The sequence below is a fragment of the Oryctolagus cuniculus genome, chromosome 9 (genome assembly GCF_051225735.1).
Source record: "Oryctolagus cuniculus isolate XC-2025 breed Fujian yellow rabbit chromosome 9, ASM5122573v1, whole genome shotgun sequence".
NCBI classification, from domain to species: Eukaryota; Metazoa; Chordata; class Mammalia; order Lagomorpha; family Leporidae; genus Oryctolagus; species Oryctolagus cuniculus.
In genome coordinates this window covers 137,590,644-137,611,956 of record NC_142875.1, presented here as the reverse complement: position 1 = coordinate 137,611,956, position 21,313 = coordinate 137,590,644, and the positions used below count along the sequence as shown (strand labels likewise).

The window sequence follows — 21,313 nt, the reverse complement described above, 5'->3', positions numbered from 1 at the left end:
GGGGTGGGGGTGGGGGTGGGGAGAGAGAGAAAGAGAGATCTTCCATCTGCTGGCTCACTAAGTGCCTGCAACAGCCAAGGCTGGGCCAGGCTGAAGCTAGGCCCAAGGAACTGTCCACTCTCCCACTGGGTGTCAGAGGCCCAAGCACCAGGGCATCATCCGTTGCCTTCCCAGGTGCATCTGTAGGGGATGTGTCTTGGCCCACCATGCCCTGTTACCCACCCCAGCTAGCTTGATTTTTATACTAGCATTCTCTTGATGAAAAATGGTTCACTAGGTGTGTAAGTCTCCCTAAATGATGTAGCGCGTAGAGTTGCTGTATTTGTGCTTCACAAAGTCGGTCATACTGGTGGTAGTCTTTTGAGGTGTGCCGCTTCTCTGAGTGTTACTTGCATGAATGGTGGTTGGCTGTAGATCCTCTTGTTTCCTTTGCTCTTTGGAGTTTCCTTTCGGAATACACTGCTGTGTACTCATCCTCCTGTCTGAATCGTTGGCTCCTTTCTCCCTCTGCCCCCTGCCTTCCCTCTGTCCTTTCCTCCCCAGATCAGACAGTGCTGCTGGAATGTTCCATGTGTCTTTCTTAGTGTTGGACCTGAGGTGCACAGATGGCTCTCTTCATAGGCTGGTGAGCAGCTGTGTGAGTTTGTGTGCCTGTTAGCAGTGCATAGGATGCCCGTGCCATTCCCTTCCAACACTTGAATGTTTTCAGCCTCATGTATGTGAAATGGGTAGTTTATTGTGTCTTCATTTGCATTTCTACAATTATTAATGAGATTGAGCATTTTTTTATATGTTTACTTGCCACTTAGGTTTTTTCCCTGTGAAATGCCTATTTTTTCTTTTGGCCATTTTTCTGCTGAATTTTTCTATTGAATTTTAAGAGTTCTTTATTCTGGACAGTAATCCTTTAGCACTTATTTGTAATCACTATCCTTGCCAGTTTGTAGCTTACTTTTTTTTTTTTAAAGATTTATTTAATTGAAAGAGTGACAGAGAGAGAGAGATGGAGAGACAGAGCTCTTCATCTGCTGGTTCCCTTTCCAAAAGCCCACAGTAGTGAGAGATGGATTAGGCTAAAGCCAGGAGCCAGAAATTCTACCCAAGTCTCCTCTGTGGGTGACAGGAGCTCAGGTACTCAGGCATCATCTGCTGCCTCCCAGGTGCGTTAGCAGAAGCTGGGTCAGAAGTGTGGAATAGCTGGGACTCGGACCAGACAGTGCCGTGGCTTACGCTGCGTGCCACAGGGCTCCTTCTTTTTGGACTGTTGATAAACAGAATTCTTTTTTATTGGTAGTAATCTCAAATCTATAATACTGCGTTATAAAAATAGGGTATTTCCAAACAGAACTTCTCAGTTTAATATATTTCAGCTTATTGGCTTTTTAAAAGAGTAGCTCTTTAAAAATGACTTAATAGTTTGCTGCCTGCATTCATCAGTCTTTTCTGTTTTCTTCCAAAGTTTTGAAGGCTTGCTTTTCACATGCAAGTCTTTGCATGCATGCAGGCAGTAGGGTTCCAGGTTGGTTTGAGCAGGAGCAGCCTGTCTGTGGAGTGGGTCTGCAGCACCGCATGGACCTGGGTCTCCGGGTCTCTGTCTCCTTCTTTGTTCCTGCTTTTTCTGTGTTGCTGATTCCTGCGTCTTTGGTCTTTGTAGACTCTATAGTAAGCTGTGCTGCTCCGTATCGGGCAGATCCTCCTTCCTGTGTGTCTTTGGGAACGTCCTGGGAATCCTTTGACTTTGCCCCATCAGTAGAAATTCGAGAATCATCTTCTCTAGTTCCTGGAAACATCCTGTCGGGATTTTGATTAGAATTGCCTTGGACTTGTGTGTCATCTCGGAGAGTGTTACTTTGTGTTCTGTGTCTTCCTGCAGAGTTGTGTGAGGTGCCTCACTTCCATCTTCTTCAGAATCTGACACAGACTGGCAGTGTTCTGCCTCTGGACTGTGAGTCGTTTGTTGTCCCATAGGAAATCGGCCGCCTGGCTGAACTTCAGGACTTTGAGCACTGCTTTGAGTTTCTGTGTAGTCCATCGTTTGGTCTGTGTTTCCAGTGTACTTGGTGTTTTTTCCCGTGGAACCACATTGGCGAGGACCGGTAGTGCAGTACCGAGAAGGCAGTGGTGTTGGCCGTTCTTGCTCCTGTGTTAAAGGAATATTTCTGTGCTCTAGCCTTCCATCATTAAGTTACAGCTTTCCCAGGCTGACTAAGAGAGAGGAGGTGGAGGCACACCTTCGTGTGGAAGCAAGTCTTCTTTTGAGGGTTTCAGAAGCACATTTTGCAGTTTTGATGAAATGAAAGTTTCTACCAACTTCGTTTGTTTTACTTTTTAATTCCAGGTTTGCGGTTGCTGAGTCTGACTGTAATTTAGCCATAGCCTTGAATCGAAGCTATGCAAAGGCGTACGCCAGGCGGGGCGCTGCTCGATCTGCTTTGCAGAAATTAGAGGAAGCCAAAAAAGGTATTACTGTGTTCCAGGTCCTCATTTCTAAAAAACATTTAACAGTTACAGACGGCTCACAGAGCACTGCGCGGGCACAGCTGCTCCCTTTGGAGAAATCTCCGTGCAATATTTGAACCCCTCAGTTTTGCAATATAAAAGGTATCTTAAAGTTTTAGAGAAAGAACTAATGGGACTTCAGCTCTTTTTTTGTTTGTTTGTTTGTTTTGTTTGTTTTTGAGATTTATCTGTTTACTTGAAAGGCAGAGTTACAGAGAGGCAGAAGCAAAGAAACAGAGGTCTTCCATCTTCTGGTTCACTCCCCAGATAGCCACAATGGCCGGAACTGAGCCGATCTGAAGCCAGGAGTCAGGAGCCTCCTCTGGGTCTCCCACGCTGGTTCAGGGGCCCAAGCACCTGGGCCATTCTCCACTGCCCTCCCAGGCCACAGCAGAGAGAGCTGGATCAGAAGAGGAGCAGCTGGGACTTGAACCGGTGCCCATATGGGATGCCAGCACTGCAGGTGGCGGCTTTACCTGCTAAATCACAGAGCCGGCCTGCAGCTCTGCTTTTTAAACAAACTTATTTGAGATGGGGGGAGAGAGAGAAAGAAAAAAAAGAGAATGAACCTTTCTGGTTCATTCTCCAAATGCCCATAATGGATGGTGCTGGGGGCCAAAGCTGGGAGGTAGGCACTCAGTCCAGGTGTTCCCATGGGTGGCAGGGACACACCCACTTGACCTATGACCTGTTGCCTCCAGGATCTGGAGTCAGCTGGTACTTGTGGGTTGGACCTTAGCTTCTTGATGGGAGGCAGGAGTGGGCGCTCCTGATTCTGCTTCTCCCGCCTCGTGCCTGTGTGTGACCAATGTCTTCTCCGGTTTTTTGTCTGTAAAAGAGGTTAAAATGTCTTGTTGGCTACCATGAGGCAGGAGGTATCATGAGTGAAACTCTGAGGTGTTTTTGTTCATTTGTAGATTCTTAGTCCTGCTGTTTCATAAAATAGATTTACGTAGTATAAAGCACGAGGTGTGAGAAAAGCTGACATCTAGCTGGGTTTTGCTGCTTCTTGGCCTTCTGAGGTGGGGCTCAGGAGGGCAGGCGTCTTGCCTGGGCGGCTTTGTCTGCCCCGGGCAGCGCGGGAAGAAGGCAGTGGCCTGCTGTCAGTGGTTGCTCTAGCACAGTTGCCATTAGTCACTGGCAGAAGGGATCATTGTACATATGTAAGTTTTAAAATTTCTTTCAAGAATTCTTTCTCTTCTATTTTACTTAGATTATGAAAAAGTACTAGAATTGGAACCAGATAACTTTGAAGCAACAAATGAACTTCGGAAGATTAATCAGGTAAGCTGTAGTTATTTACAGAAAGCATTTTATCTTTAACTTTTTTTTTTTTTTAAGATTTTTTTTTATTTACTTGAAAGAGTTAGAGAGGGAGGTCTTCTACCTGCTGGTTCACCCCTAAAATGGCACAGCCAGAGGTGAGCCATCCAAAGACAGGAGCCAGGAGTTTCCTCTAGGTCTCCCATGCAGGTACAGGGGCCCACCGATTTGGGCCATCTTCTACTGCTTTCCCAGGCCATAGCAGAGAGCTGGATGGGAGCGGAGTAGCTGGCACATGAAATGGCACCCACAGGGAATGCAAGCACTGCAGGCGGTGGCTTTACCCGCTATGCCATAGCGCCGGCCCATTAATGTAACCTTTATTTGACAAAGAGCTTATGCATAGTTTGTGCAGTAGATTTCTTAGTACAGAAACGATCTAATTTTAGTTGTACTATTAAATTTTAGTTGTACTAGTTGTGAGTTAAGGTAGTATAATTTAAAGTTCTTCAACTGATCCTCATTTTAAAAATTGGCTGAGGAGCCAGTGCTGTGGTGTAGTGGGTAAAGCCGCTGCCTGCAGTGCCGGCATCCCATGTGGACACCAGTTCAAGTCCTGACTACTCCACTTCCAATCCAGCTCTCTACTGTGGCCTGGGAGAACAGCAGAAAATGGCTCAAGTCCTTGGACTCCTGCATCCACGTGGAAGACCCGGAAGAGGCTCCTGGCTCCTGGCTTCTGATTGGCACGGCTCCGGCCGTTGCAGCCAATTGGGGAAGGTTTATTTTATTTATTGAAGAGTTACAGAGAAAGAGACAGAGAGAGGTCTTCCATCTGCTGGTTCACTCTCCAGGTGGCCGCAATGGCCAGAGCTGCGCCAATCCGAAGGCAGGAGCCAGGAGCATCCTCTGGGTCTCCCACATGGGTGCAGGGGCCCAAGGACTTGGGCCATCCTCCACTGCTTTCCCAGGCCATAGCAGAGAGCTGCATTGGAAGAGGAGTAGCTGGGATTAGAACTGGTGCCCATATGGGATGCTGGTGCTTCAGGCCAGGGCTTTAATTTGCTGCGCCACAATTCCTTTTTCTTTACCCCACTGATTTTCTATTCCTAGCTTGTATTCTGATTTCTGTACTAAAGTGAGCACATTTCTTTGATTTTGTACTTTTTAAGTTGCTCCTTCTTTATAGATTGTATGTTGACATACACGTTACTAATTTTTCAACAATAGTTATTGCTTACATTTAGAATCAGTTGTCTAATGATACTGAGCAGTTACACTTTGCCTTTGAGTCAAAGTTATAATTGCTTTGCCATCATGAAGCATTCAGAAAAAAGTGACAGCATTTGGAGAAAATCTGCTCTTAAATGTTACCACTTGATTGCATTCGAGAGCTGTAGAGTGTTGTGTATCCTTGTGTTTCTGTCCTTGGTCAAATAATGACAATGCTAGAGAAAATCAGTGATGAAATTTTTTTTTTTTTTTTAAGATTTATTTATTTACTTGAAAGTCCGAGTTAAACACAGAGAAAAGGAGAGGTAGAGAGAGAGAGAGAGGTCTTCCATGTGCTGGTTCACTCCCTAGTTGGCCACAATGGCTGAAACTGCGCCAGTCTGAAGCTGGGAGCCAGGAGGCCTCCTCTGGGTCTCCCACGCGGGTGCAGGTGCTCAAGAACTTGGGCCATCTTCTCCTGCTTTCCCAGGCCATAGCAGAGAGCTGGATCAGAAGTGGAGCAGCCGGGACTCAAACCGGCACCCATATGGGATACCGGCACTGTAGGTGGCAGCTTTACCTGTTTTGCCACAGTGCCGCCCCGCAGTGATGAAATCTTGATTAATTTCTGTGTTTGAAAATAGCTCCTAGAACAGTGCCTGGGGTGTGTAGAAATTCAGTAAATATTTGGTGACTAAATAAATGAGCAGCTTCCTTTAGTGGATACTTATTTTAATTAGAGTAAGTTTTTATTCATTTTTTGTTTTTGTTTTTTACTTTGGTAAGTAGAAAGGTTTAGAATTAGAGTGGAAATGTTGTTCAGTGAGTAATTGGAAGTGTGGGAGAAATCTCAGTATCAGGCACATAATGTGTGCCTCATGCCCTTACCTGCTTACTGAAGCCGGGTGCTGTCTCTTAGGCTTTACTGTCCAGAGGAAGCTCACAGCCCACAGGAGCAGCCGTGGTGGGGAGGTCACCTGAGGGAGAGGGGACGCCCACGGAGGAACAGAATCGGCAGCAGGCCATGGCGCAGAAGGACCTGGTAACCTGAGCTCTTTACACGGTGTCTGTTTTGCTCTTCATCGCTTGTCATCAGAGAAGTTTCTGTTGTCATTTTTCTTCAGTAGGAACTGGAAGTTGAATACATTGAAACCTGAGAAGCCAACTAATTCAAAATTTGAGTGACTGATGACCTGTCATGTGGGTCTCTAAAAAAGTGTGCCTGTAGAAACATTAGGCGTAACAAGCAAACTCCTGCTGGGAGATTTTGCATGTTTGTGTGCAGATGGGCGTTAGGCACAGCAGTGAATTACGGTCTGTCCTTCAGTGCACTTGGACTGCACCGTTTCTGAGGGAAGTTTCTGTGCACAACTACGCCGAGGGTAAATTTAATGGATTTAGAGCTCTTCAGAGCTCACACAGGGTTCCTGATTCAGTACTTACGGAATTTTTGGTTGTGCCATGTCTGGCTCTGATTCTGAATAAATGTAATGATGAAATGTGTGTGCGTCCTAGTACAGTTTAGTTTATCTTACATGTAGGTGTGGTGATGTAACTGAAGGAGGCCTGTGCAATGCCACTCTGTCCATCCACAAAAATTATTTCAGTTGTGAAGTTCTTTTTACAACTACTCATGAAACTAAAAATTATAATATTTGGGCCTTCATTAAAATGAGTTTATAAATTTAAGCTTGATATAATGTTGACTAGGGTGATAATGAATGCTGCAAAGTAGTAGTTTACATTTTATTCCTGAAAAGAACCTGTAAACACATAGCCTAGATGAGTGAAGTCTGAACCACGTCTCATGGGCTACCTTTGTGCCTTTAAGTTGCTGATCTAGTATTGATGGGTGTCCTTGTAGTGTTTAAGGTTTGAAGTCATTTAGCATCTTTGCTTTTTTAAAATTTTTCTCCATGCTGTTCTCTTCAATGATAGGGGAATGGATTTTTCAAAGAGGGGAAGTATGAAAGGGCGATTGAATGCTACACCCGAGGGATGGCAGCGGACGGCACGAATGCCCTTCTCCCTGCAAACAGAGCCATGGCCTACCTGAGGATAGAGAAGTGAGTGCTGCTTACACGCTGATGCTTTTACTGTGAACATGTGCTCTGATATGGCACGTTAGCTAGTACTGAGTTACGTGCTGGCTTTTTCATTGACACTACAAAATGCGGAGCTGCGTTTTAAGATACAGGCAAGTCAAAGTAAAAAGGTGTTTGAAGACAGGTGAAGTGAGGTTGGATAAGGCCACTAGACTTGGGGTGATCCTTGCCACACATTCCACATCTCCAAGCAGGTGTGGCTAGGGGATGCTGCTTGGGACCCCAGTATCGCATATTGGAGTGCCTGAGTTCAAGTCCCAGCTCCACCTCCAGTTCCTGCTTCCTGCTGATTCGCACCCTAGGGAGCAGCAGGGGTGGCCCTTGCCACCCTCATGGGGGACCCAGATTGAGCTCCAGGCTCTTGTCTTCAGCTTGGACCAGCCCTTGTTGTGAAATCTGGGTGCTGAACCAGTGGGTGGAAGATCTCTTTCTGTCTCTCTGCCTTCCAAATAAACAAACAAAAAATTAGAAATTCTGAGTTAGCTCAAATGAAGCCTCATTTGGAGGATGAGAGGATATTGCTGCAGGCCTTGGGGATAATGTATTCGTGGGATTTTTTTTTTATTAAACATTTATTTATTTGAATTAGAGAGGGAGAGATCTTCCATCTGCTTCATCCCCCAGGTGACCAAAGCCGGGACCCAGGAGCTTCTTCTGGGTCTCCCATGTGGGTACAGGGACCCAAGCACTTGGGCCATCTTGTGTGGCTTTCCCAGGCATATTAGCAGGGAGCTGGATGGGAAGTGGAGCAGTCGGGACACAAACTGGTGCCCATATGGGATGCAGATGTCCCAGGTGGCAGCCTTATCTGCTACTTCACAATGTCGGCCCTGGAAAATTCTTAAAAAAAACCTTTTTTTGCAAACTTCTCAAACTTTCATGGAAGTAGTATTCTTAGCCTATGTACCCATCATCTATGTTTTTGTAAAATTATTCAAAAATATTTAGTAGAAAGAAAAAGGATGGTGTTCTCATCTCCTGCTTCACTCCCCAAATTCCTAACTGGCCAGGGGACTGATGCCAGAAACTCAATTCGTGTCTCCTACATGGTGGCAGAAGCCCACTCATGCTGCCTTGCAGGGTTTGCATCAGCAGGAAACTGAATGAGGCTGGAATGGAGACTCAGATGGAGGGACTGCAGTGTGGCTTTTTGTGCTTTTAGTTTGTAAGACGTCTCCTGTAAGCTGCATTTTCCAACTGGCAGTTCTGTCCTGTTTGATAGATACAGAGAAGCTGAGGAAGACTGCACTCGTGCTATTGCTTTGGACGGCTCCTACTCCAAAGCTTTTGCCAGAAGAGGAACTGCAAGGACCCTTTTGGGGAAGCTGAGTGAGGCCAGGCAAGGTAAGACGGCAGCAGTGGCACTCGGCTGAGGCACAGAGCGGCCACGCAGCTGTCCGTGGCTCCGTGGGTCAGGGCTTCCCGGCTTAGTGTGGTGCACTTGCTTGCTCTGGTGATCACCAGTAGGTTCGATGGGATGCAGCTGGCAGAGTGCACCTGAGGGTCTCTGATAGCCCCAGCGCACTCAGGCTGATCTGTGGGATGTTTGAATTACAGATGAGAAGGAGAAACGCAGGACAAAGGCAGGAGTGACAGGAGAAGGACCTCAGCCACATCCTCTGTAGAGTGGGTCGGAGGACAGGGTCCGTGTACGACAGCTGGAGGAGCCCTCAGGGCACTTGGTCCCTGTGAACTCCTGAGATATAAATGGGCTTACAGACTAGATGTATCACAGATCTACAGACTAGATTACCATATTTTTAAATAATTCACTTTAGATTTTGAAACGGTTTTACTCCTGGAGCCTGGAAATAAGCAAGCAGTGACTGAACTTTCCAGAATCAAGAAGGTAAGGTTTCTGTTCACCTCAAGCTCACATTTTCTGAAACATTTTATCTTATTGCTTAATTAACTTGATGTTTTGATCACTGTGATTGCACGTTTATTTCCAAGGAATTGATTGAGAAAGGGCTCTGGGACGAGGTCTTCCTTGAGTCCACACAGAGACAGAATGAAGTAAAACCCACCGAGAACCCGCCTCAGCCTGGATGCACTGTAAGTGATGCTGTTCATTTTTTAGTTGCCCTTTAAATACCTGTGTTTTGTTAATGGAATTAGAAGCAAACTGTTCAATTAATCATTCTTTTTTTTTTTTAAGATTTGTTTATTTATTTATTCGAAAGTCAGAGTTACACAGAGAGAGGAGAGGCAGAGAGAGAGGTCTTCCATCCACTGGTTCACTCCCCAATTGGCCGCAATGGCTGGAACTGCGCAGATCCGAAGCCAAGAGCCTGGAGGTTCTTCTGGGTCTCCCACACAGGTGCAGGGGCCCAAGGACTTGGGCCATCTTCTACTGCTTTCCCAGGCCATAGCAGAGAGCTGCATCAGAAGTGGAGCAGCCAGGACTTGAACCGGCGCCCTAATGGGATGCCGGCACTTCAGGCCAGGGCGTTAACCCGCTACGCCACAGCACCGGCCCCTCAATTAATCATTCTTCAAGAAAAGGTTGAAAGTTATCCTTAGGGCCATTGTTTGAATCTTCAAAAAACACTTCCTAGGAGTATTTATTAAGTGAAATTAGGGCAAAATCAGATATTTGTGGTTCTGGGGTAGTGTTATGTTTTTAATCCTGTAAGTATAACTGTTTTTACATATATTAAAGGAATTTGCATTGGGCTTACATTTTGTAGCAGCTAAATGTTTCTGTATCTATTTTTTCTGAGGTTGGGTTTGTATTACACTAGCCTGGCATCTTAAAAGGGATTACATCTAAACCAACACTTAATGCAGAAATCCAGTATAGACTGAATTATCCTCAGAAATACGTGTTGCGTGTTGTTTGGGGCGCCGTGCCATTTCTCATCAAGGCCAGTTTCTTTCCTGTGATGCAGGGCCAGGAAGAGCTGCTGATGGGAGTATGAGGATTTTTTGCTGAACCTTCAAGGTTGAATTTATTTATGGTAAATATGGGCACATGACTAGACTCTGGTTCTTTCTAACGTTACATGGTACTATGTGTGAATTACACAGCACTTAGAGAGGAGTGCACAGGCAGGTAAGATTTGAAGGACATTTACAGGTGGGCGCCTGTACAGCCGATAGCCGGATCCGGAAGTTGGACTTGCAACTTTCCCTGCAGCCCCTCCCCAGCACGGTGCTCTCCCTGCCTCAGGGGTCTGCTGTGTGTGACGCTGTGTGTGGTGGAGGAAGGGGTTCCACAGTGAAGGAGCGGTGTCCCTGTCCCGTCCCCTCCAGCAGGAGCACAGCCAGCAGGGTTGGTTTTGCTGTGTGTGTGGCTCAGGTGGCAGCAGATAGAAGACTGGTTGTTCAGTGGTCAGTGTACTGAGAGTGTGAGTGTTCTCTTGGATTTCCTGGAATAAGATTGGTGTCATGCGTGACATGTGCCAGCTATAAATCGAGCTGCCTTCATACATTTCACTCATTTTTCCTGTGTTGTACTCATTTGCTGTTATTCTCTTCTTTTTTAGTGAAAGTGGTTGAATGTTTGGTTAAATAAGATTTAAACTTCTACATCTCATAAGAGGTCTTCACAAATATCAATTCCATGTTTAAAAGAGTCTTGGTTAGGCCTTGCTGTCCATCTTTAGAAAGACATGGTGTGTGCCAATCGGCTGTGTGTGATGTCCCATACCCAGAGCAGCTCCCACAGCTTTCACTGTGAGACTTGGTTTGTGTTGCGGGTGACAAGGTGCAGTGTGCCTCTCAGGACAGAACAGAAGGCCTCTGAGACGTGAGCTCTGTACACAGTGACCTAGCACAGAACTAGCATCCTAGTAGGGTGGGGACACACTGCCCTTCATCTTTGTCATGGTCTCCAGGCACAACGCCTTGGAAACTTGGTTTCAGGCCCATGTTGTAAACTGAGATCTCAAGTGAGTTACCTGATTTCTTGTTTTCTCCTTAAATTGAGAGCAACTCACAGGTTAGTTTGTATCAAAGGAAAGAATGTGCAAAAATGCTATAGTGATTTCCTCTTCCTTCTGGGTTGTGAGGTCGCGTGCACTGGGGAAGTGGGCTCCCCAGGTTGGGGCAGGCCAGGCTGCTCTGCTCCCAGAGGGCTGGGACCTCTGGAGAGGGTGGCAGTGAGGCCAAGGTCCTCCCATCAGCTGACCCCTCGGTCTCTGCTCACATGTTCTATCTTGTTTCTGTTTCTATTTTGTTTGTTTGTTTAAGATTTATTTATTTATTTTCATGTCAGTTACACAGAGAAAGAAGAAGAAGAGAGAGGTTTTCTATCTGATGCTTCACTCCCCAATTGGCTGCAACAGCTGGAGCTGTACCAATCCAAAGCCAGGAGTCAGGAGCTTCTTCTGGGTCTCCCATGTAGGTGCAGGGGTCCAAGGACGTGGGCCATCTTCTCCTGCTTTCCCAAGCCATACCTGAGAGCTGGATTGGAAGTAGAACAGCCAGGTCTCGAACCAGCACCCATATGGGATGCCGGCACTCCAGGCCAGGGCGTTAACCCACTGTGCCACAGTGCCGGCCCCTCTATTTTGTTTCATTTACTTTCCACTTTCCCTATGGACAAACTTCCCTTTTCCACTTGGTTCCTATTCTTGATTTTAAAGAGAGAATGAATTGAACTTCGGTGTTTTCTTCAGTCCTGTCTGTGGCGGTGTGGGTGGTGGCTGAGCCTGTTAGCCTCTGGAACCCCAGCCCTCCTGGCCACCCTCAGCTCTCATAACCCTCTGTTTGCATCTGCTGTCAATTGCAGATTCAGTTTTAATTCTAGAAACGTTTTCACTCATTGATTTTCTCTTTATTTGAAAAGAGAGGGAGAGAGAGCTTCGATCTGTTGATTTCATCCCCCAAATGCCTACAACGGCTGGGCTTAAGCCATTCTGAAGCTGGGAGCCCAGGTACTTGAGCCAACACATGCTACCTCCTGGGGTGCACATGTGGAGCCAGGCCTTGAAACCAGGCGCTCTGACGGGATGTGGGCGTCCCAAGTGACATCTTACCTGCCGCACCAAATGGGACCCATCCTGGGGATTTGGTCTAAGATGGGACCACATGGTTTTAATTCATATCAGTGTTTGTCAGAAATTGTCTGGTTTTTACACTAACACATGGCTGTGCTTGGCCTATATCTGGGTACAAAACTGTTGCTGATTTAGTTCCCAGCAAAGCAAAGATCTTCACCTTATTGTCTTTTCTTTAAAATACAACTGCTTACAGGATTCTCCTACAAAGCTGTTTAAAATTGCTGTTAAGTCTGGTCCTAGCTGTGTTAATAGGTGTCTGTTTTTAATACTGAATTTAATATGTGCATCAAAATTTCATTTTTATAACTTTTTGATGTACAATTTATACAGTTGGAGCAAACAGCATAGAGAGGAAAGGTAAAAATCAAATGTCAGGGCCCAGTGCTGTGGCACAGTGATGCTAGCATCCCATATGAGTGCCACTGTGAGTCCCAGAGCTCCACTTTCCATCCAGCTCCATGTTAATGAGCCTGGGGATATGGCAGAGTATGACCCAAGTACTTGGGCCCATGCCACCCAAATGGAGACCTGGCTGGAATTCGTGGCTTCTGGCTTTGGCCTGACCCAGACCCAACCATGGCAATTTGGGGAGTGTACCAGCAGGTGAAAGATCTCTCTCTCTCTCTCTCTCTCTCTCCTCTATCTCTGTAACTCTTTGAAATAAATAACTATTTTTAAAAATCAAATTTCAAACATAGAGGACACTAGAGAATATGAACTTCCTTTTTCTGTTCCTCCGTAGCTGCTGTTGATATTTGCACATTTATGAAAGCGTTTGTCTTCCCTGTTTCGTCTTCCGTACCCCTGGTGGGACAGTTGTTCCTCGGTGTACTTCTGTGTGTTCGCTAAGATGATGGTAGTGAAGAATGCTGTTAGATTTTATTACACAAAAGAGCGTGCTGAATGTAAACACTGATCTGAAGCCAGGAGCCAGGAGCTTCTTTTGGATCTCCCATATAGGTGCAGGGGCCCAAGTATTTGGGCCATCCTCTGCTACTTTCCCAGGTGCATTGACAAAGAGCTAGATTGGAAGTGCAGCAGCCAGGACTTGAACCGGTGCCCATATGGGAGGCTTCACCTTCTACACCACAGCGCCAGCCCCAAATAGATTAATTTTAAAAATAAAACATAAGAGCATTCTCTAAATATACAAAAAGCAGGTTAGGTTGACACAGTGATCGAAGTTAACTGATAATGCCATTTAATTAAATTGAAAACCTATTATAATAATCTCTTAGTAATGTGAATATCGTGTGATAAATGTATAACCTTGGGATGCTTTTATTGAGCTGCTTTTTGTAAGGCTTTTGAAGGCTCCTGATGGGCGCCGGTTCAAGTCCTGCCTGCTACACTTCCAGTGTAGCTCCTTGCTAATGTGCCTGGGAAAGCAGCAGAAGATGGCTCAAGTACTTGGGCCCCTGCACCCATGTGGGAGACCCAGAAGAAGCTCCTGGCTCCTGGCTTCAGTTCGGCCCAGCTCTGGCTGTTGCGGCAATCTGGGGAGTGAACCAGCAGATGGAAGACCTCTTTCTCTCCTCTCTCTGTATTTCTGCCTTTGAAATAAATAAATAAATACATCTTTTAAAAATAAAATTGATAAATTAGCTTATTTTGAGAGGAGAGGGGGAGAGACAGATGGAGCTCCCATCTGCTGATTCACTCCCCAGATGCCTACAACAGTCATGGCTGGGGCTTGGCCGGGGCTTGAACTGGAAGCCTTGAACTGAATGCAGGTCTCCCATGTGTAGTCACTTGAGCCCTTGCTGCTGCCTCCAGTGTCTGCACGAGCAGGGCGCTGGTGTCAGGAGCCCGGCCCTGCAGTGTGGAGCGGGCTCTTGCCCGTGTCTACTCTGTTCCCGGTGGTTTGGGTGTCTGAGTAAATGCAGAGTGCGGGCAAGCACGCGGGTCGCTCGAGCCACTCGAGCTGTGGACGAGTAGCCTTCCCCAGCTCTTCCCTCGCCGCCGCTCTGCCCCTGCTGCTTGCTGAGCCGTGACCTGTCTGAAGCCTTCCCTAAGCCAGCTCCACCTTCCTGCCTGTTTCCTTAGCATTGGTCCTTTCACCAGTGCCTGGTGACTTCTTTTACCTGCCCATCTTTCCCCGGACACCTGCGTCTCACACGATGTCATTCCTCATCTGTCTGACACTGCGTTGGATTCGTTTATAAGTGTGTCAGCTGCCGCAGCGCTGTAGCCTTTGACTGTGGCTCTTCAGTGTGCTGATTAAAGAATTGATTCTGATTGATCTAGAAACCACTCAGGAAGGTTGTTATTGAGGAAACTGGACACGTGGTAGACCTGCTCCAAGAGGCAGACAGCACAGCCACCTCCACCCCCCAGGAGGCTCCTGTCAGTGGGGCACACACAGCAGCTGTCCCAGGCATAGCAAGTAAGAAGAATTCCAGCCAGGATGGTGCTTTGCCCACCAGTGACACTCCAAAAGCTAAAGTGTTGAAAATCGAAGAAGGAAGCGACACCTCGGGCTTGCGGTGAGTGGCCGTGCCGCTGTGTGATGGTGTGGTGAGTGGCCGTGCCGCTGTGTGAGTGGTGGGGTGACACCGGGGCCTGCAGTGGGTGGCCATGTTGCTGTGTGAGTGATGCGGTGAGTGGCTGTGTGTCACGGTGTGAGTGGGTGTGGTGTTGCACGACATTAGGCTAAGCAGGAGGACCCGTCCCTGACTCTTCACCTTCTGTGTGAGCTGCTCTGCTCAGGTTCTCTTCCGCTCTGGTTTACTGTGGGCGGGCCTTAGAGATGAGGAGAAAGTGAATAAATTGATTTTGTTGATTCTCTTCTAGAACTTCAACATAAATGTTTCGCTGTTGAGAATTTGAAATGGTAGTCTCTGTTTTCATTAGTGATGATAAAATAGAAGATATAGATGAGTAGGTTTACATTTAAATTTGAAATTTTATTCATCTGTTACAGTGCCACCCACTAAACCTGTTTGGTGTTTTGGTTTTTAGACTTTGACTTCAGAAGTAGTTTTATATCGTGATAGATGGATGTGAGAAGACGGAAACTAGGCAGCCTTTTTGTTCAAGTAAGAAGTGTTTCTTCTTCCAGGGAGTATCTCAAAACTGTGGTGATTCCGAGTTCTGAAAGGCGGGCTTGTGGGCCTGTGCAGTGGGCCGCAGCAGGTGGGCGATGTGCCCCAAAGGTGGCCTTGCTCGTCACCCCACAGTGAGATGCTCACCCTTGGCCGGGAAGGACACGGTCTGTTTTGTCAGCAGTGTACAAATATTGCTGGCCAAAGGATTTAGTCCTTTCAGGGTACAAGCAGCTGCACGGTAGTTACATAGTGAGCAGGTAAACGCCTCTGCTGACGTTCCCTTTGTTCAGCTCTGACCGGCGCTTCTCCATGGCTGATGCCTGTGAACTGTTGCAGCCCCCAGGCCAGGCTGAGGCAGGGCGTGCAGCATTCGCCCCCGGAGAAGTCGGCTGCAGGGGTGGGACTGGCGCCTCCTCACCTGGCCACGGCAGCGCTCCCTCCGGTTCCTGCGAACTCCTTCCAGCTCGAATCCGACTTCAGGCGACTGAGAAGTTGTCCGGATGTGTTGTACCAGTACTTGAAGGTAAGAGAGGGAGAGCTGTTGTCATGGAAAGGCCAGAGGCCGCTTAGTCACTGCATAGTCTCTGCGCAGCTGCCTTCACCCCTTGCTCAGCGCCTGCGGACACCTTGACACTCCTTGGCAACAGGCTCTGCGTTAATTCTAAACTCTAAAGCAGCTGAATCTGATTTCATCTGTCATCACTTGAGTTCAGCTCTTCCCGGTGGAGATGCAGACAGGAAGTTGAAACACAAGTTCTGTCCCGTGCTGCATGGCACTCGCAGTGCTTGGCCGCTGTCCTCCTGAATATGAGCTGGTTGTGCCCTTGGGGAGTCTGGTCTGAAGACATTCAGTAAACAGTGGGCTAGCGTAGTCTTGCCCAGTTGATGACAGCAACACTGCCTCAGGATTGTACAGTACCTGGCCCTTCAAATGCGTCTTCTTGTGTGATTCCATGTGTTCGAGTCTCTAGTTGTATTGTAAGAGTTGAAAAACGTCCACCGCCCAAGGAACGATTCCAAGAGGCATTCTCTCATGCAGTTAACAAAGGGTAAGGTTTATTGATGATCCAACATGTTGGGGCCCCTGAGTGTAAGAAGACAGGCGGCCGCGAGAAGTCGAGGGTCAGGGTTTTTATACACGTTTAAACAAAGAAAATCAATCATTGCATAGATCAAACAGTCGGTACAGAGTAAACAATTGATACAAGTTAAGTGATTTTACAATCAGTTGATTTATGAATACAGGGAGTACAGGATATCGAGTAGGGCTTGATTAGACATCAGAGAACCATATGGCCTATATAGGGAGGATCAAAAAGCCTCCTATTACCAAAAGGGAGGGCCACACAACAAGGTTACGGGAACTGCCTCGATGATACCTAGGAATGCAGCCGAATGGCGATAAGGGACATATGGTGGGGTCAGAGTTCCAGGAGCAAAAAGATAAACAGTGACTCCTTCTATCCTACTTAGGTGAAACTAAGGTTACGTTTACATTGGGGTAATTCACTGACTGACTGACCTTAAAGAGAATGGCTATGCAGAGCAAGTCTAAGGAGGTCAGGAAAGTTCACCAGAGGAGGGGAGGGGAGTGGCTTTTAACTTTTTAACCCTTCAGTATTCATTGCTTGCAGAAGCTCTCACAGGTCCCGATCAGGTGGTAGTCTCCCTTCCCTGAGAGGGCAGGGGTCTCTGTCCGCCTCCCTGGCGTGGCCTCCCACTGCTGGTGCGTTTCAGTGGTGCTGGGGCGTCGGGGTTAACTCTTCTCTGTTTCACCTCAGCAGTTGTGTAATTGTGGTACGTGAATGTTGCCATCATTTAGTTTTCTAACTCTCTGATATTTTTCCCAAGCAAATTGAGCCATCCCTGTACCCTAAGCTGTTTCAAAAGAATCTAGAACCAGATGTGTTCAACCAAATCGTGAAGATTCTGCACGACTTTTATATTGAGTAAGTTGACTTTTGTAGTTTCCCAGGTTGAGGGTCCCTTGTGAAACGCTTAGGACCAGTGTGTTTTGGGTTGTGAACATGGGACTGTTGGTATATGTGCAGTGAGATCTAGTGGGGGTGGGACTAGAATGTGAGCACAGGGTTCATTTCTGTGTCACACACAGCCTGAAGGTAATTTTATGTAATATTTTTAATAATTTTATGCATGAACATGCTCAATCAGACTTACCCCATTGGTAGAGTTAGAAACGTGCCAGGGGATTCCAGTTCAATCCCATCAAGGTGGCATGTACCATCTCACTAGTCAAAGTGATCAGTTTCAGTTCATAATTCATCATAATGATAGGATTAAGAGTCAAAAGGATCACATAAACAAGACTAGTGTCCGCTAATACTAACTGATAGAACTAAAAAGGAGAGAACAATCCAACATGGGAAGCGGGACACACAGCAGACTCATAGAATGGCAGATGTCCTAAACAGCACTTTGGCCTCAGAATCAGCCCTTGAAGCATTTGGATCTGGCTAAAAAGCCCATGAGAGTATTTCAGGATTTCATGGAAAGCCAAGACACTGTGGCCAAAAAAAAAAAAAAAAAAAAAAAAAAAAAAAGACAAGACCTAAATGAAAGATCTCTGAGAGTGAGATCCCAGTGGAAAGAACAGGTCATCAAAGAAGGAGGTACCTTTCTCTGAAGGGAGGAGAGAACTTCCACTTTGATTATGGCTTTGACTGACTAAGATTGGAGTTGGTGAACTTAAGAGACTTCCATAGCCTTGGCAGCTCATGACAAGAGCCAAGGGTGATTACTGACACCATGAACAAGAGTGTCAGTTGTTAAATCAACAACAGGAGTCACTGTGCACTTACTCCCCATGTAGGATCTCTGTCCTTAACGTGTTGTACTATGTGAATTAATGGCATAACTAATACTCAAATAGTACTTTCTACTTTGTGTTTCTGTGTAGGTGCAAACTGTTGAAATCTATACTTAGTATATACTAAATTGCTCTTCTGTATGTAAAGATAATTGAAAATGAATCTTGATGAAGAATGGGATGGGAGAGGGAGTGGGAGATGGGATAGTTGCGGGTGGGAAGGTGGTTATGGGGGCAAAAGGCTGCTATAATCCAAAAGTTGTACTTTGTAAATTTATATTTATTAAATAAAAAGTTAAATAATTTTGTGCATGAGACAGGCTTTATGGTGTGGAATTTTCTACTGTGGTGTCATGGAGTTAGGAAACTTTGGGGTTTTGGGTTTTGGGTTGGAGTACTCCCCAAACTCAAATTCTTGTCACGCTATTTTCAGTAATGGAGGCATTTGTTCTCTTTGATGTCACATTAATAACTTGCACATAGCAGAATTAGCTTTCTAGTAAATTCTCTATCGTTACGGAAGTTGTAAAGAGATGACAAGAACAGACAGTTAAAAGGGAAAAAGGATTTGTTAAGTTCTTCATAGGAAAAAGTAGGTATGGAAATGGCCAGGGTTCGAGTGGAGCCAATGTGTGTGCTGAGTTCTCATATGAGCTTTAGATCTCCTCGTTGACTTGATGACACACTTACGTATCATAGCTACTCAACACTGGGTGTCAGGGTCCTCACCATCTACACTGAATGTCAATATCCTCACTGTCTACACCAAATGTCAGGATCCTCACCGTCTGCACCGAGTGTCAGGGTCCTAACCGTGTATACCGCATGTCAGGATCCTTCACCGTCTACACTGAGTGTCAGGGTCCTCACTGTGTATACCAAGTGTCAGGGTTCTCACTGTGTACACCGAGTGTCAGGGTCCTCACTGTGCACACCGAGTGTCAGAGTTCTCATTGTCTGAGTGTCAGGGTCCTCACCGTTGTCTGCACTGAGTATAAGGGTTTTCACCGTCTACACCGAGTGTCAGGGTCCTCACCGTTGTCTGCACTGAGTATAAGGGTTTTCGCCGTCTACACCGAGTGTCAGGGTCCTCACGGACTGCCTCAGTGTTGGATCTCTATTGCCTACGTGTAGACCTTATCCAGGGATGAAGGGAACCCCTTCCTGGTTTACATACGATTGGAAGTACTGTGTCAGTGAGTTGAACCAAGTGAGCTACTCGTAACTGAGCGTTTGTTTTTTATTTGAATCATTTCAGGAGGGAAGAGCCATCACTCATCTTTGAAATCCTACTGAGACTTTCTGAACTGAAAAGGTTTGAAATGGCCGTGATGTTTATGTCAGAACCAGAAAAAAGGAGTAAGTTCTAGGAAGAAGCTTTTTCATGTCTCTCTTCTGGTGTATTCCTTTATTCATTCATGAAATCATAGCACATATAAAAAGTAAGTGTAATTAGACAGTAATTATAATTAAGTTAAATGGAGTAATTTATTTATTTTTTAGGGATTTATCTGAATGAGTTCCGGGGGGGGGGGGGAGAGACAGACAGACAGACAGAGGTCTTCCATGCGCTGGTTCTCTCCGCAGTGGCAGCAGTGGCCAGGGCTGGGCCAGGCCAGAGCTAGGAGGAGCCAGGAGCTTCCCCCGGGTCCCTCACATGGGTGGCAGGGCCATCTTCTGCTTTCCCAGGAGCACCATCAGGGAGCCGCACTGGAACTGGAGCAGCCAGGACTCGCACCATTGCTGCTGGCGGATGCTGGCGTTCAGGCAGTGGCTTAACCTGCTGTGCCAGCACAGTACAGCTGTGGTTTTCAGTCCTGACTGCATCAGGAGGTGCGGGTGTGCGCATCCTCTGTGTTGTACGAAAGAGGAGGCTGAGGCATAGCAGAGGTGATGCAGCTCGCACAGTGAGAAAGCTGGACCCTGCTGACCCAGGCAGCCTGGGCTCTCCTGTGGAGAAGGCGGTCATTGGTGTGGAGGGGTTCCTGCCCTCGTGGGCCCTGCGTGGGCTGGTACCCGGGCCGTCTGCCCTGTGAGAGGTGATTTCCTTGCATTTGCTTGGTTTCAGCTGGATTCTCGAAGCACTGCAGTGGTTGGCTAGGTGAAGGAGGGGTGGGGACGGGGGTTTTCAGCTGAGGGCCCCACGGGCAGAGGCTCTGAGGAGGAGGGAGCCTGGCCAGGGGGCAGGTGGCTCTGGGGCCTGGGGGCGGGCAGCTGCTGTGTGTGGCTGCAGGAGTCAGCTTTAGGAAGCTTGAAGTCAGCCAGCGTTTCGGGCTGCTCTGTGCTTTGAGGAGAGTCGTTGACTCGAGAGAGGCAGCTTTGAAGCGTAGCAGTCAGCAGAAAGCAAAGCTCGTGGGTGTCCTTTTCTTCCTGGTGGGTTCTGTGGGGACCCTGAGCAGGCGGGCCCTCGTCCTCAGCTGGACGTGCCACTGCAGACACACGGCTGCTGCCGCCTCAGTTCCCCGGGGCGTCCCCTGAAGCCCTCAGGCGTGCCCCCACCCCCTGCTGTTGCTGCGCTGCCGCGGGCTCTGTGCCAGGGACTTCGTGTTTGTCCCCTAGACCTTGACCTTGGAACTTGTGCGTTTGGTTCCCTCCTCGCCGCCCGCCCTGCCCAGCACTAGCGGTAGGAGCGCGGGCTTTGTAGCCGCTGTGCTCCCTGTGGATTTCCTGCAGTGCACACTCGCCTCCTGGAGGACAGTGTCCGGGTCAGCTCCTTGGGGCTGTGTGGTGGGAGGCCCCGCGGGAGACGTGGTGAGCGTGTGTGGACGACGTGGTTTGGTGGCCGGGTGGCTCCTTGTAGGACGAGACCCGAGTGGAGGATCTGCTTTCTCTTTCAGCTGTGCGTGCGCTGCTCGGGCACGTGGACGGAGCAGGGCTGGGGGGCAGCTCCCTTGAGGACCTCAGGAAGAGGTACGGCGGCTGAGCTCCCTTTGCTGGAGTCACTGTGAATTTAATGTACATTTTTCTACTGAAAATAAAGTGTGTTGCTTTTTAAGGAAATAAATGAAACCAGAAAGGACTGTTTTTGGAGATAAGCTGATTAACCATAGTGTGCATTGTGATTTAACTTGTGAGAAATGTATTATTCAGATGAACTATTTATATGTTTTGTTCTGAAAATAAAAATGTATGCAATGAAGTATATTTATAAGGATCAGTGTTCTGTCAGTCATTTTACGTACATTTCCCCGCACGCCACAAATGTTCCGTTATCTTTTATTTTCTGGAGTGTCTGGCCACGCGACCAGGCTGCTTTGGAGCAGGTGAGCGAGGTTGTCTTCTACAGTAGGAGCGAGGCAGGTGGCGAGGGTTTCCTTGTACAGCTTTTGACTTGACGAGCGTCTCTGCTTGTGG

General features: G+C 47.3%; 1 protein-coding gene across 6 annotated transcripts in view; it reads left to right on the top strand.

The window, feature by feature from the left end:
• RPAP3 (RNA polymerase II associated protein 3) overlaps positions 1-21,110 on the top strand; it is a 36,162-nt gene extending 15,052 nt beyond the window's left edge. For all 6 annotated transcript variants that reach the window (XM_008259349.5, XM_008259351.4, XM_051850408.3 and 3 more), the window contains exons 6-17: positions 2,339-2,460; positions 3,713-3,783; positions 5,894-6,016; positions 6,913-7,040; positions 8,302-8,423; positions 8,858-8,928; positions 9,033-9,134; positions 14,333-14,571; positions 15,469-15,655; positions 16,984-17,081; positions 19,218-19,318; positions 20,797-21,110. In XM_008259349.5, the coding sequence (XP_008257571.3) occupies positions 2,339-2,460; positions 3,713-3,783; positions 5,894-6,016; positions 6,913-7,040; positions 8,302-8,423; positions 8,858-8,928; positions 9,033-9,134; positions 14,333-14,571; positions 15,469-15,655; positions 16,984-17,081; positions 19,218-19,318; positions 20,797-20,882 (1,450 nt within the window). In that variant the 3' untranslated portion in view covers positions 20,883-21,110. The remainder of the gene's footprint in view (positions 1-2,338; positions 2,461-3,712; positions 3,784-5,893; positions 6,017-6,912; positions 7,041-8,301; positions 8,424-8,857; positions 8,929-9,032; positions 9,135-14,332; positions 14,572-15,468; positions 15,656-16,983; positions 17,082-19,217; positions 19,319-20,796) is intronic.
• The last annotated feature ends 203 nt before the right edge of the window (positions 21,111-21,313 follow it).